General features: G+C 43.7%; 1 protein-coding gene across 3 annotated transcripts; it reads right to left on the reverse strand.

Moving 5' to 3' along the window:
* Window positions 1–299: 299 nt before the first annotated feature.
* On the reverse strand, window positions 300–9,598 carry LOC311141721 (histone-lysine N-methyltransferase EHMT1-like). 3 transcript variants are annotated; one of them, XM_084177151.1, is made up of 23 exons: window positions 9,491–9,598; window positions 8,476–8,933; window positions 8,261–8,390; window positions 8,008–8,078; window positions 7,645–7,900; window positions 7,182–7,327; window positions 6,850–6,993; window positions 6,388–6,701; window positions 6,156–6,239; window positions 5,894–5,982; window positions 5,577–5,683; window positions 5,180–5,302; window positions 4,495–4,596; window positions 3,916–4,020; window positions 3,239–3,393; window positions 2,787–2,954; window positions 2,531–2,675; window positions 2,309–2,386; window positions 2,044–2,159; window positions 1,740–1,826; window positions 1,397–1,475; window positions 839–1,014; window positions 300–711 (listed from the first exon to the last, which is right to left on the reverse strand). In XM_084177151.1, the coding sequence occupies exons 2-23, from the start codon at window positions 8,884–8,886 to the stop codon at window positions 540–542; spliced, it is 3,258 nt and encodes a 1,085-aa protein (XP_084033277.1). In that variant the 5' UTR covers window positions 8,887–8,933; window positions 9,491–9,598; the 3' UTR covers window positions 300–539. The 3 variants fall into 3 exon arrangements, with proteins under 3 accessions (XP_084033277.1, XP_084033276.1, XP_084033278.1); XM_084177150.1 differs by having other exon boundaries at window positions 6,385–6,701; window positions 9,491–9,596; XM_084177152.1 differs by having other exon boundaries at window positions 6,385–6,701; window positions 8,476–8,810; window positions 9,491–9,555.
* Window positions 9,599–13,815: the final 4,217 nt, after the last annotated feature.

The raw sequence follows: 13,815 nt of genomic DNA on the forward strand, positions 1-13,815 counted from the left end.
ATTTTGATTTGTATAACACTTTTTTGGTTAATACATGATTCCATATGTGTGTGTTATTTCATAGTTTTGATGTCTTCTCTATTATTCTACAATGTAAAAAATATTAAAAAATAAAGAAAAACCCTTGAATGGTGTGTCCAAACATTTGACTGCTAGTGTATATTACATTATTTATTGATAAAATAGAGGATTCGGTTTATAAAATAATATACCTACATTATCCTACTTTAGGCCATTATTAATTGGCTACCCCTATCTTTCTTGTAAACTGGAATAACCATCAACAAATGACAAATAAATCATGTTTTAAAATGTACTTTATTACTATATTGAGCACTTAATAAAAACAGATACATGGAAAAGGTGAGCATTTGTCACAGTCTAGGGCTAGGCTACCCATAGCATTTGATTTCTGTCTGCAAATCCATTAAAATGACATTTAATATCAGTCTACATTTAAAAAAGGAGTCATAGTGGTGATCAGGGAGAGTGAGAGACCCCCACGATGGCTGGGGGAGGACAGAGGTGGCATGGGGGTGTTATGATTGTGTTTGGGCAGTATGAGCACCTGACTGTTGGGCTGGGGCTGGGCTGGCCACCCTCTCTAAGTTCTGGGCTATGGCGGCTGATGAGTGTCTACACTTTGGAGAGCAGCACTGGCAGCTGTAATACTTGCTCTTGACCTTCCAGAAGTGATCACCGTAGTCAAACCTGAATGGGGAACACAGGGTAGCCATCAATGCACATGTACTGGAACCTATTCCTTGAGTATGTTGATTGATTCTATAGCCTAACATTAATAAAACATCGAAAATAATAATTGTTTTATGCGTCTCACCCAATCTGATCGCCTGACTGAATGGGCTTGCTGGAGAAGAAGGCAATGAGTGGGAACCGCAAGTCCTGATGCATAGTGAACACTCGGACTGCTAGCAGGTTAGGTTCACACAGGTGGTTAATAAACCTGCCGATGTTGCCAAAGAGTCGCGCATCAATACAGTGCACATCACCCACCTGCAAGACAGTAGACGAAGCAATCACTCACTAAAATAATTGAATAGAATCACACATTAGTTAAGGCTGTCATGTTGATCCCTCCTGTGAGGCAGTAGCATAGACAGTCATTAAATTGTACAAGTTTCAATATGCTTTAGTGTAACAAATAGCCATCAAGCAAACTATGAGCGAATGCAGTAGAGAAGTGTTGTAAGAGGAACATGTATGAAAATAATGTTGTCTCGGACTCTGTGGCATTGTGTTCTCTGCGGCACCTCCCATTGGTATACAAAAGTACTGTACAAACATTATGCCACAGTAACAATACTACTGTCAACTTCAGAATACGCCATTGGCCAATAAAAATGTGAGTTTCTCATAGACGTAATTTAAAAATCACCTTATTGTCCAGGGTGAAGAGGAATGAGTCATTTTCCCTGCCATCTGCCTCTGCATCAGTAATGATTTCACCCACATACCTGCACAATAAAGAGCAAGCCTGCTGTATATAATCTGTGTAACCACAACATTAAAATGAAGTGAAAAACATACTTCCTGTTTTAACATTATCTGTTCATGACATCAATATTGGCTCATGTCATTTGTATACCATAAAACATAAATCGTAAGTGTTCTTCCTGATTCTGAAACTACAATAAAACAAGACATTTTTATAGTTATGGTTGGGCACTTTTCCAAACACTTCAATTCAAGCATGTCTTCCATAACATTCAGGGCCTCACTCGCAAATGAAAGTTCCTTGAGGAATATCCTGCAGTGCCCTCACACCCCAGCCCATCCTCTGGGTTTTATAGAGCTGCAGCCGAGCCCTGAAAACAGAGAAGAGAAGATCCAGTCCAACTAACTGATAAATACTGTACAGGAAATAGACAAAAATACAATTGTCAGATATGACTGTGCAGTGTCACACTGAAGCCATATTTGATCAAGTGTACAGAGAAACGAATGTTATCGTGCTTGGCTGAAATACTGTATTCAACAGAAAGGTAGACATTAGATGCTGGTGGGTTAGGGAGGATCTGTTACCTAAGTCCATTCTGAACCACACGGTTCCTGCAGCTCCTCCAACAGGAGCAGGCGTGGTTACACTCAAACAGGACCGGAGGCTCCTTCTGACAGAACTCCAGAGGCAGACGCCCTTCCTGAGCAACCAACACAGGTAACACATCACATATGGGAGCTGCGAGAGTCCATAACGTCCATTTGAAATACATGAAAGCAATAACTTTCCCTTGTAATGTGAACTTCGCCTTCTAATGTGAACTTTGCCTTGATGTAGTTATGTACTTACTTTGTCATACCAACAGCGCAGGCTGAGCTGGGCACACATGCAGGTATTTGAAGAGCAGTCATCTGTACATACACAATGCTGAAATAGGAGGAGAGTGAGATCTTTATTAAACAACACTTGTCGAGAGTAAGTATGTCACTTGTTCTGGCCCACAGTAACTTATGAAGCAGAACAAGATGGGATTGGACATTGACTGTGTTTCACAGAGCACTGGAGGTTCACCTGTAAGTGAGTGATGTCTTTGTCTATATTAATTGGGGAGGTGACACAACTGTCAGGGACGTATTTGTAGTTATCAGGACAGGAGTCACTGTCCACCCCGTTCACACAGGTGATGGGGACTGCCTCATACCCCCGAGAGATGTCCCTGAAGAGGACAGAGAGGAGGACAAATAATCAACACATCTACAATAATTACAATGTATTAGACCCCTTCATATTCCCTCTTTCCTCTGTAAGCTAGACCATGCTGTTCTACCTGCAAAGGACCTTCTCTCTATGACTGTCCCTGCTTCTCCTGGCATCTGTCAGCTTCTTATTGGTGTTCAGGGACACCCACACCTTAGAGTTGTAGATACAGCAGTCCAGAGGGGTCTCCCCCTCTCTGTTCTTCAGGTTCACGTCTGCTCCCTGGGACAGAAGCAGTCTGGAGGAGCAGACATCATACTGGATGTGGTTAGGATCTCTTACACCCCCAGCATGGCTATGGTTCAGCAGTATGACTGCCACCCAATGGCCAGGCTAGAGCAGTCACAGTCTCTGGATGTGTGTATCTATGATGTGTTGTATATATATAAAAAACTGGGCTCATTGCAGGTTAGTGCGCTTATGATAATCTATCTACTTATCCAGGTGGGATAGGCTATCGTTCAAGAACAACCTGGTGTCAAGCTGCAGCTCTGGGAGAACAGAGACTGGTGTATTACTCACGTCACACATTCCAGTTGGTTCTCCCTGGCAGCGATGTGTAGAGCTGAGTCCCCATGGACATTGACTGCATGGAGGTCACATCTGGCATCAAGCAGGATCTGAGCAATGTCATCGGAGCCAGACAGGGCTGCCCAGTGGAGGCAAATGTTCTCTTCCTGGACAGGGGTCATAGGTCAACGTGGAAAACATAGCCAGGAGGAATACCTTCCCCAAACACCACAGAGAAAGCGCAACATCTAAAAGCTATCTTGAAGGCAAATGTTTCTGTTTTTTAGGCATTTATGTCAAGCGTAACAATATACAGGTATGTCACCTACGGTATACAAATGTCTGAGGAAGAAATTATCCTCATACAGACCAATTGATATGTTCTCCTTTTTCAAACATACAATAGTTATTGCTATGAGTTAAGTCGTTTCTTCCTCAAGACAGTTAGTGGACTAGTAAGTATGCTCCCAAGGTGACATTCCGAAACATCCCTTTAACTTGGATTACACCATGTACTGTAGGTGAAAAACATGCACCCCATGGGATCCATCCCACTTGTCAGTGAGTACTGTAACCTTGCCTGGGTCTAGCCTCCCCTCCCCAGGCTGTAAGAGGTGTGAGAACAGAAGGTAGGTGTAAAGTGTTGCGATGAGATGTGATGAACAGTATGCGTCCTATACAGTACTGACCTTGTCTCGGATGTTAACATCAGCCCCTCTGGAGAGCAGCAGGAGGACCAGCTCTCTGTGCTTGTACTCTATAGCCCAGGTGATGGGGGTCCACCCACCGTCATCCTGAAACAAAGCACAACCAATCGCTGCTTTGAACTCTGCTACCCATTTGAATATTTGGAGGTATGCTTTTACCAATGGTTCTAAAAAGGTGGCTGTAGATTCTCTTATTGTACACACTATGTGAAAAGGCATTAATTTACTAACAGTTTGTAGGCATTAAAATGAAAGGCAAAACATGGTAAATCCCCTGGAATCATGATAACAGATAGGAGCAATCTCAGTCTCTCTTTCCTGTTAAGGTCAGGACTTTTACAATCCATTTAATATTACCCACAACATATTTAACATCCTAATAGGCACTGTTGAACTGGGCTGACTTCCAACTGCACTGACCTCCAACTCATCCTCCCAAACCCTTGCTGATAGTACACATGAATTATGGATGGATAAAAGAGTGGCGGTTTGAATTAAGCAGTTAAAATGTCAACAGAACCTGTCAGTAGAAGAGGGAGCAGAGCATGGATAGGTACATACCTGACAGTTGACCTGCTTGGATGCCTTGGACAGGAGATGTTGAACTACGTCATAATGTCCCAGTTTAGCAGCCAAATGCAGACAGGTTGAGCCCTTGATATCCTGACAGGAGAAGAAGATCAAAATCAAAATGTTAGTCACTCCTTTTATTAATTACTATTTAAAGAAGCACAGATCTTGAGCTGCTACAGTATCTGGTTAATAGTTTAAGACGTGAGCGTGTCATGGACTTAAAATAGTTTGATCACTTTCCATCTACAGTACACCAGAAAACCAGCTCATTTAGCGAAGGTCTTGTCAATTTTGCGTAATTTGGTCAGCTGCATGATTAATTTCTGTATTCTTATGTGTTAGAAATTGAGAGTTCTTGCAAAAACAAAGTCTCCACCCTCGCAAAAGGAAACTCCCCCCTCCCCCTCCAATCCGTGTGGGCACACGCGCATAACAGTTTAAGCACCGCCTTCCCCAATCCTAATATGTCCAAATAACCAGTGACAAAAAATAAATAAACTGAACTAATGCTGCTCGGATCTCACACATTCCATTAATTCCTGGCAGATTCTCTCGGTCTACACACAGAATCTGCCCACGGAAGATTATATGAACGGTAACAATGCTGGTTGGGTTAACAGAAGATCATGGCCTATCCATGGGGTGATCAATGAGCTATGCTCCACACACTGACCTTATGGCTGAGCGCTGCCCCGGCCCTCAGCAGGTACTTGACTGTGTCCAGATGGTTGTTCTCGCAGGAGTCCATCAGGGGGGTTCTCTGCTCCTCATCAAACGTGTCCAGGTTAGCTCCAGCCTAAGGGGGATGGGGAATCAGAAACCTTTCCCACATGTATGCTTACACAGTATAATAGAGTGGAAATTCTGTCCTGTCTGGAACGCAAAACATCAACCCTCTGCACAGTAAACACAACGTACTCAAGAAGCACAGTCAATACCGACCCAGAAAAGCAAAGTCATGTTCTTGTTGTAGCGAAGCTAACTTAGCCATCTGCTACACTTGTATGCCAAGTGATTATATTGTGAAAAGATAGCCAATACCTGCTACATGTCAGAGTACATCTCCTCACCTGGACAAGCATGTGACAGACCTCCTGGTGTCCTTCAGCTGCTGCAGCATGTAGAGGGGTCCTCTTGTTCTGGCTGTCCATCAGGTAGTTAGGGTCTTTTCCATCCACTGGAACAAAGCTGTTAATTACCCTTTGAGTCATGTTGACAACTTTCTCCTCAGGGACACTAAAGTATATAATTTAATATCATTCATGAAAATAAATAAATAAGTTGCTGTCACCTTTTTCATTTAAGTTAAAATATTAGAAGAGCTGCCTCCATGTAGGAACTAACTAGGCTTATAAAGTAGCCCTGGAGAGATGTGGTGTGTAAATACCCAGCAGATGGATGACTTTCTGGAGCTCTCCGTGATGGGCAGAGATGTACAGCTGCTTCGTGTGATACTTCACTTTCTTCGGCCTCATACTATATACACAAAAGAGAGAGGGTGGTGTGGTGGGGTGGGTAGAGTGCCTATTACATTAATCATTGACATGAAACAATAATGACCTGCTATGTTCATTATATAGTATTATCTCATCCAAATTGTTAAACGTTTATTAAGGAATGACTTTAAAATAGCTCCCTTGTAACTTTACTTTTCATCATCCAGGGCCATTAGGATGCTCTCCAGTGATGTTTTAGCTGGTTCCTCTCCATCACCTAACGTCTCCCTCTTCAGGCTAGTACAAAACAGCATACAGCAATCATTAGCATTACATATTAAGCTAAATACCCAAGCTAGCACTAATGCAGAGATAAAAAGATACAAGAGACACATTAGGATAGAGGGGGATAATATTGAGAATGGAAGAGTCAAGTCTGAACTGCCTGTTGGGGGAGGTGTCCAGCCTCCTCTCAAGCTCAGTGGTCTTCTTAGCCCTGTGAATGAGGGGCCTGGTGGACACAACTGGAAGAGGGGCCACAGGGTAAACAGCAGGAACAGCTGGCACAGAAGGAAGTACAGGTTCAGCTTTGGGGACAGTGACACGATTGGAGACCGTTTTGGGAACAGTGACTTCCTGGGCCCCGGTGGCATCCTCCCCACAGTGGGGACAGAAGCTCTGGGCCTTGATGACTGAAGCACAGCCACGGTGGAAACGGTGAGAGATGCTGCCATAAGGTCTGCACTCCATGAAGCTCCCCTGCATAACATACATTAAATAGTCAGATATTAAAAGGCAAAGGAGTGCTTTAAGAATGAACAACGAACATGTATCATAAAGCAATGGGACAGGTGTGCCAGCCTGCCAGGTCTATTTTGGTTGATCCCTGCTGTATCCCTCCACTTACCGCCCTGCAGAAGAGGCCACAGCCAGGGCAGCACTGGTGCTTGACCATGCCGGCCCTGTGGTCCTCACACAGAACCAGCAGATGCACTGCGTTGGAGGGACGCATCATCTCATGCTTCAGCACACTCCTCTGACACCGACTCACCTATAGGGAAGAGATTAACAGAGAGATTGATAGAAAGAATAAACAGAGAAATAAGGGTTGTTTAGACATTAGCTCAACACACAAAGGCTGGGAAAGGTTAACCTCATCCCCAGGCTATTTCACCCTTTGGGGAGAAAATCTGGTGCGCAAGACTAGGGAAAGTTTGCTTCAGAGCAGGTCAGCTTTACCAGGCCATCCACACTCTCTGTGGCCATGCAGGTGTGCTCAGTCTGGGACAGGCTCTCCCAACTGCATGGGGTCTCCATGCGACAGCAGCACAGAGGCAGCTCTTCAGACAGGTCTGTCTCTGTCACCTCACCATCAACTGGAAAGCCTGCAAAAGAATACATCCAGATCAACAACAGATTGAATGTACATCATTGTACAAGTATAATTTAATAACTAATGATGCAATGTGTAACTCGTCTCTGGGTAAACTATATACACACACTGTATATATATTTTCTGTTGTATTTTTTGACTTTATGTTTTTTTACCCCATATGTAACTCTGTGTTGTTGTTTTTATCGCACTGCTTTGCTTTATCTTGGCCAGGTCGCAGTTGTAAATGAGAACTTGTTCTCAACTGGCTTACCTGGTTAAATAAAGGTGAAATAAAAATAAAATAAAAAATATAAAATAAAAACTTACCTGAGAGAGGAGGAGAGAACAGCTCCTCTTGGGCTTTCAGATCCAGCGATTCTAAAGTCAGTTCAGTGTATTCCTGCTTACTGCTGCTGTCCTCTTCCTCCATTTTGTTTCCTTTGCTTAAGTCAGTTGCCTTTTCTTCACACTGCTTGGCTAACAGTGCTTGGCTTTCTTTTATTTCACAAATCTCTCTGTGCGTCAGGTCTACTCTCTTCTCCCTGCCGCTTTCTTGCCCTGCCTTTACAAATGAGCTTTCTTTCTGCAGAGAGAAGGGGATAACCATTCAGACACTATTAGAGCAAAACAAAGTTCATCAACAGTGCATTTCTACACAAATCTTTACAATAGAGTAGATGGGTCTCTTACCTTCAACACCTTGGTTTTTTTCTTAGGGACAAAGTTGTACATTCCCATCTTCCTCTTCCTCTTCCTAGACCCTGCAGATACATAGGGACGGTGAAGTGGCAGAAGGTGGTCCAAGCAGGCAAGTACAGTATGTCACTCATAACTAGTCCCAACTTAGTACAGGTGCCAACTAACTCCAAGTGCCATCACTACAGAGTGGACATAAGAGACAGTGTAGATAGAAGAAGTCTTACCAGCAAGGCAGACGACTAACCTGGCTGTGACTTGGTAGAGACAACTCTCTTTCCTTTACAGCTCGGAGGTAGCTTGATTTGGGAAGGTGCCATTGACTTTTCCATCCCCATGACTTCCATGCTCGACTCTGCTCCGTCCCTGGTTAAACGCTTCATAACAGACTCTTATGAGTTCAGACACCAGTCATCATTTAAAAGCATGAAATACCATGGACTGGGGTTGGATGAACATTACCTTCAGTGCTGCTGGATTGGAGGCAGGTTTGCCCATAGTCTTCCATGCACACTGTGTACTGGATGCTGGGGCAGGGACCAGAGATGGATTGCTAGGAGGTTGTACATCTGAGATCCCTGCTATAACAGCTTCTCTACCACTGTCTGCAGGAGTTGGAGGGGTTTTGGTCAGTCCATGGGGTGAACCACCTTTCCTTTGAGGGGTTGCCCTCGCTTGTTTTTTATGCAGAATAAAACCATTGGAGCCAGCGACTGAGCCGTGAACAGATGTCATCTTGGTTTTGGCTTTTTTGTTGACGTGTGATTTAGCACTCAGAGCCTTCTTCCCCTTGGCCCCTGTGGGTGTGACAGAGGGGGGGTTAGGATGTATTTTCCCTGCCTCTGATTCCTGACTGACTCCCCTGCGCTCCATGGCTGTCCTGGAGGAAGGCTCTGGCCTCGCCAATCCAAAATCGTCACCTAAAAGATGACAGCTGTTAGTCCCATCAAATAACATGCTACATTAATCACATTCACACACCATTAAGTGGAAGAGTGGGATGGCCTAGTGGTTAAGAGTGTGGGGCCAGTAGCCAAAAGTTTGCTGGTTCAAATCCCCAAGCCGACTAGGTGAAACATCTGTTGATGTGCCCTTGAGCAAGGCACTTAACCCAAGTTACTCTGGATAAGAACATAATGTAAAAGAGTGGTAGGGGTAAATGAGGCCAGTGTGGGAGTGATTACTGAATAGGCAGAACTCAACAGTCCCTCTGGACAAGTTCTTCTCTAATCCATGTTTAATACTTCTACAAAATGATGCTGTACTACAGGAACCCAACCTTCAAATCCGTAAACCACATTTTCACAAAAGAGGGAAGGTAAAGGGTTGAGAAAAACAAAACAAAAACAAAGCTCAACCTACTAGGAAAACACACAGAGGAAAGCACTGAAAATATTTCCAAAAAGTACATGCAAATACAAGTAAGATCCAGAACAAGGCCCTTGAAAAAGTTTAGAAAAATAGAGTAGCTTTATACCTGCTTTCTCGATGGCCTTAGTTGTTGAGCGAGAGTAAGGGGGGAGGGGGGGGGCAGGGAAAGAAAACCGAACCAAAGCACACTGCTTCCACTTCCTTTCCCCACCCGGCGCACACGTTCAGCCACGATCATGTGACAATAGCTGCTGTTCTATTGGTTCCTTCTGCACAGCCCAGATGGAGCATGCTCAGTCAACATGTGTGGCTACTTTTCAGAAGCAGCAGTGCATCAGCCGGCCAGAGAGTGGCACAGCAGTACCATGGAAATATTGGGTAATATAGCCAACGATTTGTAACTAAACCCGTATAGCTCCAGCAAAGACCTTTCACTCTACAACCACATTAAACAATGTATTTGTCTTCTTCGGTGGGGTTTTAGAGCGGACTACATCCTGAAAAGGTGTATTGCCGCCCACTACTGGAAAACTAAAAGGGGGAAATCCGTATTGCAATATGATACTACTGCAATGATGACAAGACCATTGAAATGTATGATTTTTTTGTTGCCAAATACTTTATACACAAACAAAAATTCCAGAAGTAAGTACAAATATTTCGGATCGAATTCAATCATCTAGTTAAAATATCATCCCTAGTTAATAACAAAAATACTGACATCTTGAATCATAATTAGATTTTTTCCTGAGTAAATCCAATTGCCCTCTTTATTTTTATGTGTATGTATTTAAGGTATTCTTGTTTTACCTGTGTGTTTTGTTTTGCTGTAGACGTGTTTGATGTAACTTGTTGATTGCTGATTATTTGTATAACAAATATTTGTGCCTGATATTTGTGATTTCTATTTTTAAAAAAAGTGGGAATGGGGAAAAAACTAAAACTCTTAAAGGCCCAGTGCAGTCAAAAACCTGATTTTCCGAGAAGGGTTTAACTGCGGCCTGGAATTCGGGGCGTTCTTGCATGTGGGTATTATTGCATCTGCAGGAACCCCTCTTTATACTTCTATTGGTCCATTTTTAAGCTAGGACTCCAGTACACATGATGGGCGCGGCGGCGCTCCGGTAGAGTAGGTGGCGGTAATGCACCTTCGTGGTTTACTGGCGGTTGACATCCACAGAATGAAGAAGAAGCAGAAGAAGGGCGGCACTGAGTTGTCACAAGTTACCATAGCCACAAAGTCAAAATTGGCCATCATAAAAATTCATGAAAACAAAAATGTATATTTTTGATCTTCATTTAAGGTTAGGAATAAGACTAGCAGTGTGGTTAGAGTTAAGGTTTGTGGCTGTGGTAACTAGGGACGACCAATTATGTATTCTCTCCAGTGTTACACTTAATTTATTTCGTTATAGAATCATAGCCACGCTAAGGGATCTGAAGGAACTGCAGCACTCCTGATAAATTGAAATACATTTGCCAAAGTTATGGAATTACAGCTGTCTGTTCAGACATACATTAAATCATCAGAATAGCCTACTACACCATGAGAAGGCCTATAATTTAGCTACAGAGGATCAATAGCTTCTTTTTTTAAATAGCCTAGCTGTGGATTGTAGCCCAATAACAAAGAATAGCCTACGGTCGGGAATGAGCGACAAATATGGCAATGAACAAACAGCATGCAGACAAAACAGGCCTTTCGCAATATTTCAAACACAGACTATGCTGTAGGCTACCAAAATATTTGATCAACTTCCAAATATTGTTTTAGAAAGTAAAACGAGATAGGCTTTTGACACTAGCGCATCGGTCATCACCAGCGAGTGAGCTGCGCATCATTGGGTGAGTCAGTGAACTGGAAAGCATTTTTAGGACTATAATTTCGTCATATTGTAGCCTACAATATGTCTCCACACACCTAGGCCTGGGCTATTGATGGATTCAAGACAAGGTCGTTGTTATTGATCTCAGATTCTCAGTTTGTCAGTGTCAAAGTAGCCTGCCATTTCGATCATTTGTGTGGTATTAAAAAAGATTCTGCCAAAGTCTCCAGTCATGTAAAAGGACGTAGAAAAGCATGAAATGCGTTTATATTCATTTATATATTTGTTTTCGGACCCTAGGCTACTATTAATGTTCCCCATGTGTGCAACTTCGGTAAATGCCTCTACTCTACACCACGACGCAAAGCGATGATATGCATGCAATGCCTTTTACAAAAGTGATTTTATTTCCTCATGCTTTCCGGTACCTCAGAACTTCCCCTCAAGCGCTCACTTTTTGATCCGGCACCTCCAGATTTACAAACTAAGCAACAGATGGAAATAAACCCTGGATTGCTGATGCTATGTATTGGCCAATGAGAGATTTTGAAGCCACATTGGCATGCCCCATAAGGCGCAGTCCTCCATAGTAATGACTGGAATTCTACAGTATTTCATTTAAACGTTAAGGACAAAATTACATGTATTTAAGTATTGTTGTTGTTGTAGTGGCGACAGTAACATTATAACTAAAAATATACTTTAAGGAAAATGTTTTCATATATTTTATACAAACAAAAAATGTTTAGCTCACAATATAGTTAAAGTATTCATTAATGTGTCTGTAATAGAATAAACGTGGCAAAAACAAAAAGGTAGACGTTTATAAATGCATTTCTATTGCTTCCAAAAATAAATGTGGGGGAGTACCAAGATGGAGGCACAGTGGCTTCAAAACAAGCCATCTAGTGTATATACACTGCTCAAAAAAATATAGGGAACACTTAAACAACACAATGTAACTCCAAGTCAATCACACTTCTGTGAAATCAAACTGTCCACTTAGGAAGCAACACTGATTGACAATACATTTCACATGCTGTTGTGCAAATGGAATAGACAACAGGTGGAAATTATAGGCAATTAGCAAGACACCCCCAATAAAGGACTGGTTTTGCAGGTGGTGACCACAGACCACTTCTCAGTTCCTATGCTTCCTGGCTGATGTTTTGGTCACTTTTGAATGCTGGCGGTGCTTTCACTCTAGTGGTAGCATGAGACGGAGTCTACAACCCACACAAGTGGCTCAGGTAGTGCAGCTCATCCAGGATGGCACATCAATGCGAGCTGTGGCAAGAAGGTTTGCTGTGTCTGTCAGTGTAGTGTCCAGAGCATGGAGGCGCTACCAGGAGACAGGCCAGTACATCAGGAGACGTGGAGGAGGCCGTAGGAGGGCAACAACCCAGCAGCAGGACTGCTACCTCCGCCTTTGTGCAAGGAGGAGCAGGAGGAGCACTGCCAGAGCCCTACAAAATGACCTCCAGCAGGCCACAAATGTGCATGTCTGCTCAAACGGTCAGAAACAGACTCCATGAGGGTGGTATGAGGGCCCGACGTCCACAGGTGGGGGTTGTGCTTACAGCCCAACACCATGCAGGACGTTTGGCATTTGCCAGAGAACACCAAGATTGGCAAATTCGCCACTGGCGCCCTGTGCTCTTCACAGATGAAAGCAGGTTCACACTGAGCACGTGACAGACGTGACAGAGTCTGGAGACGCTGTGGAGAACGTTCTGCTGCCTGCAACATCCTCCAGCATGACCGGTTTGGCGGTGGGTCAGTCATGGTGTGGGGTGGCATTTCTTTGGGGGGGCCGCACAGCCCTCCATGTGCTCGCCAGAGGTAGCCTGACTGCCATTAGGTACCGAGATGAGATCCTCAGACCCCTTGTGAGACCATATGCTAGTGCGGTTGGCCCTGGGTTCCTCCTAATGCAAGACAATGCTAGACCTCATGTGGCTGGAGTGTGTCAGCAGTTCCTGCAAGAGGAAGGCATTGATGCTATGGACTGGCCCGTCCGTTCCCCAGACCTGAATCCAATTGAGCACATCTGGGACATCATGTCTCGCTCCATCCACCAACGCCACGTTGCACCCCAGACTGTCCAGGAGTTGGCGGATGCTTTAGTCCAGGTCTGGGAGGAGATCCCTCAGGAGACCATCCGCCACCTCATCAGGAGCATGCCCAGGCGTTGTAGGGAGGTCATACAGGCACGTGGAGGCCACACACACTACTGAGCCTCATTTTGACTTGTTTTAAGGACATTACATCAAAGTTGGATCAGCCTGTAGTGTGGTTTTCCACTTTAATTTTGAGGGTGACTCCAAATCCAGACCTCCATGGGTTGATAAATTTGATTTCCATTGATAATTTGTGTGTGATTTTGTTGTCAGCACATTCAACTATGTAAATAAAAAGTATTTAATAAGATTATTTCATTCATTCAGATCTAGGATGTGTTATTTTAGTGTTCCCTTTATTTTTTTGAGCAGTGGATAAATAATTGGTGACTACCCCGGTACTGCTTTCCCGCAGTTCTGTTAAAGACAGCAGGTGTTTGGCAGGCAGGAGCGAAGAACACAGTGTGCTAGCTAGCTAGGACTCC

Source organism: Coregonus lavaretus (assembly GCF_964263955.1).
Source record: "Coregonus lavaretus genome assembly, chromosome: 14".
Lineage (NCBI taxonomy): Eukaryota > Metazoa > Chordata > Actinopteri > Salmoniformes > Salmonidae > Coregonus > Coregonus lavaretus.

Coding starts and splice junctions, on each gene's coding strand:
- LOC311141721 (XM_084177150.1), bottom strand. CDS start 8,886: ATGGAGCGCAGGGGAGTCAGTCAGGAATCAGAGGCAGGGAAAATACAT. Junction 4,021..4,494: donor CCAAGCAGGTCAACTGTCAG/GTATGTACCTAT, acceptor GCTTTGTTTCAG/GATGACGGTGGGTGGACCCC. Junction 1,827..2,043: donor GTGGTTCAGAATGGACTTAG/GTAACAGATCCT, acceptor CTCTGTTTTCAG/GGCTCGGCTGCAGCTCTATA.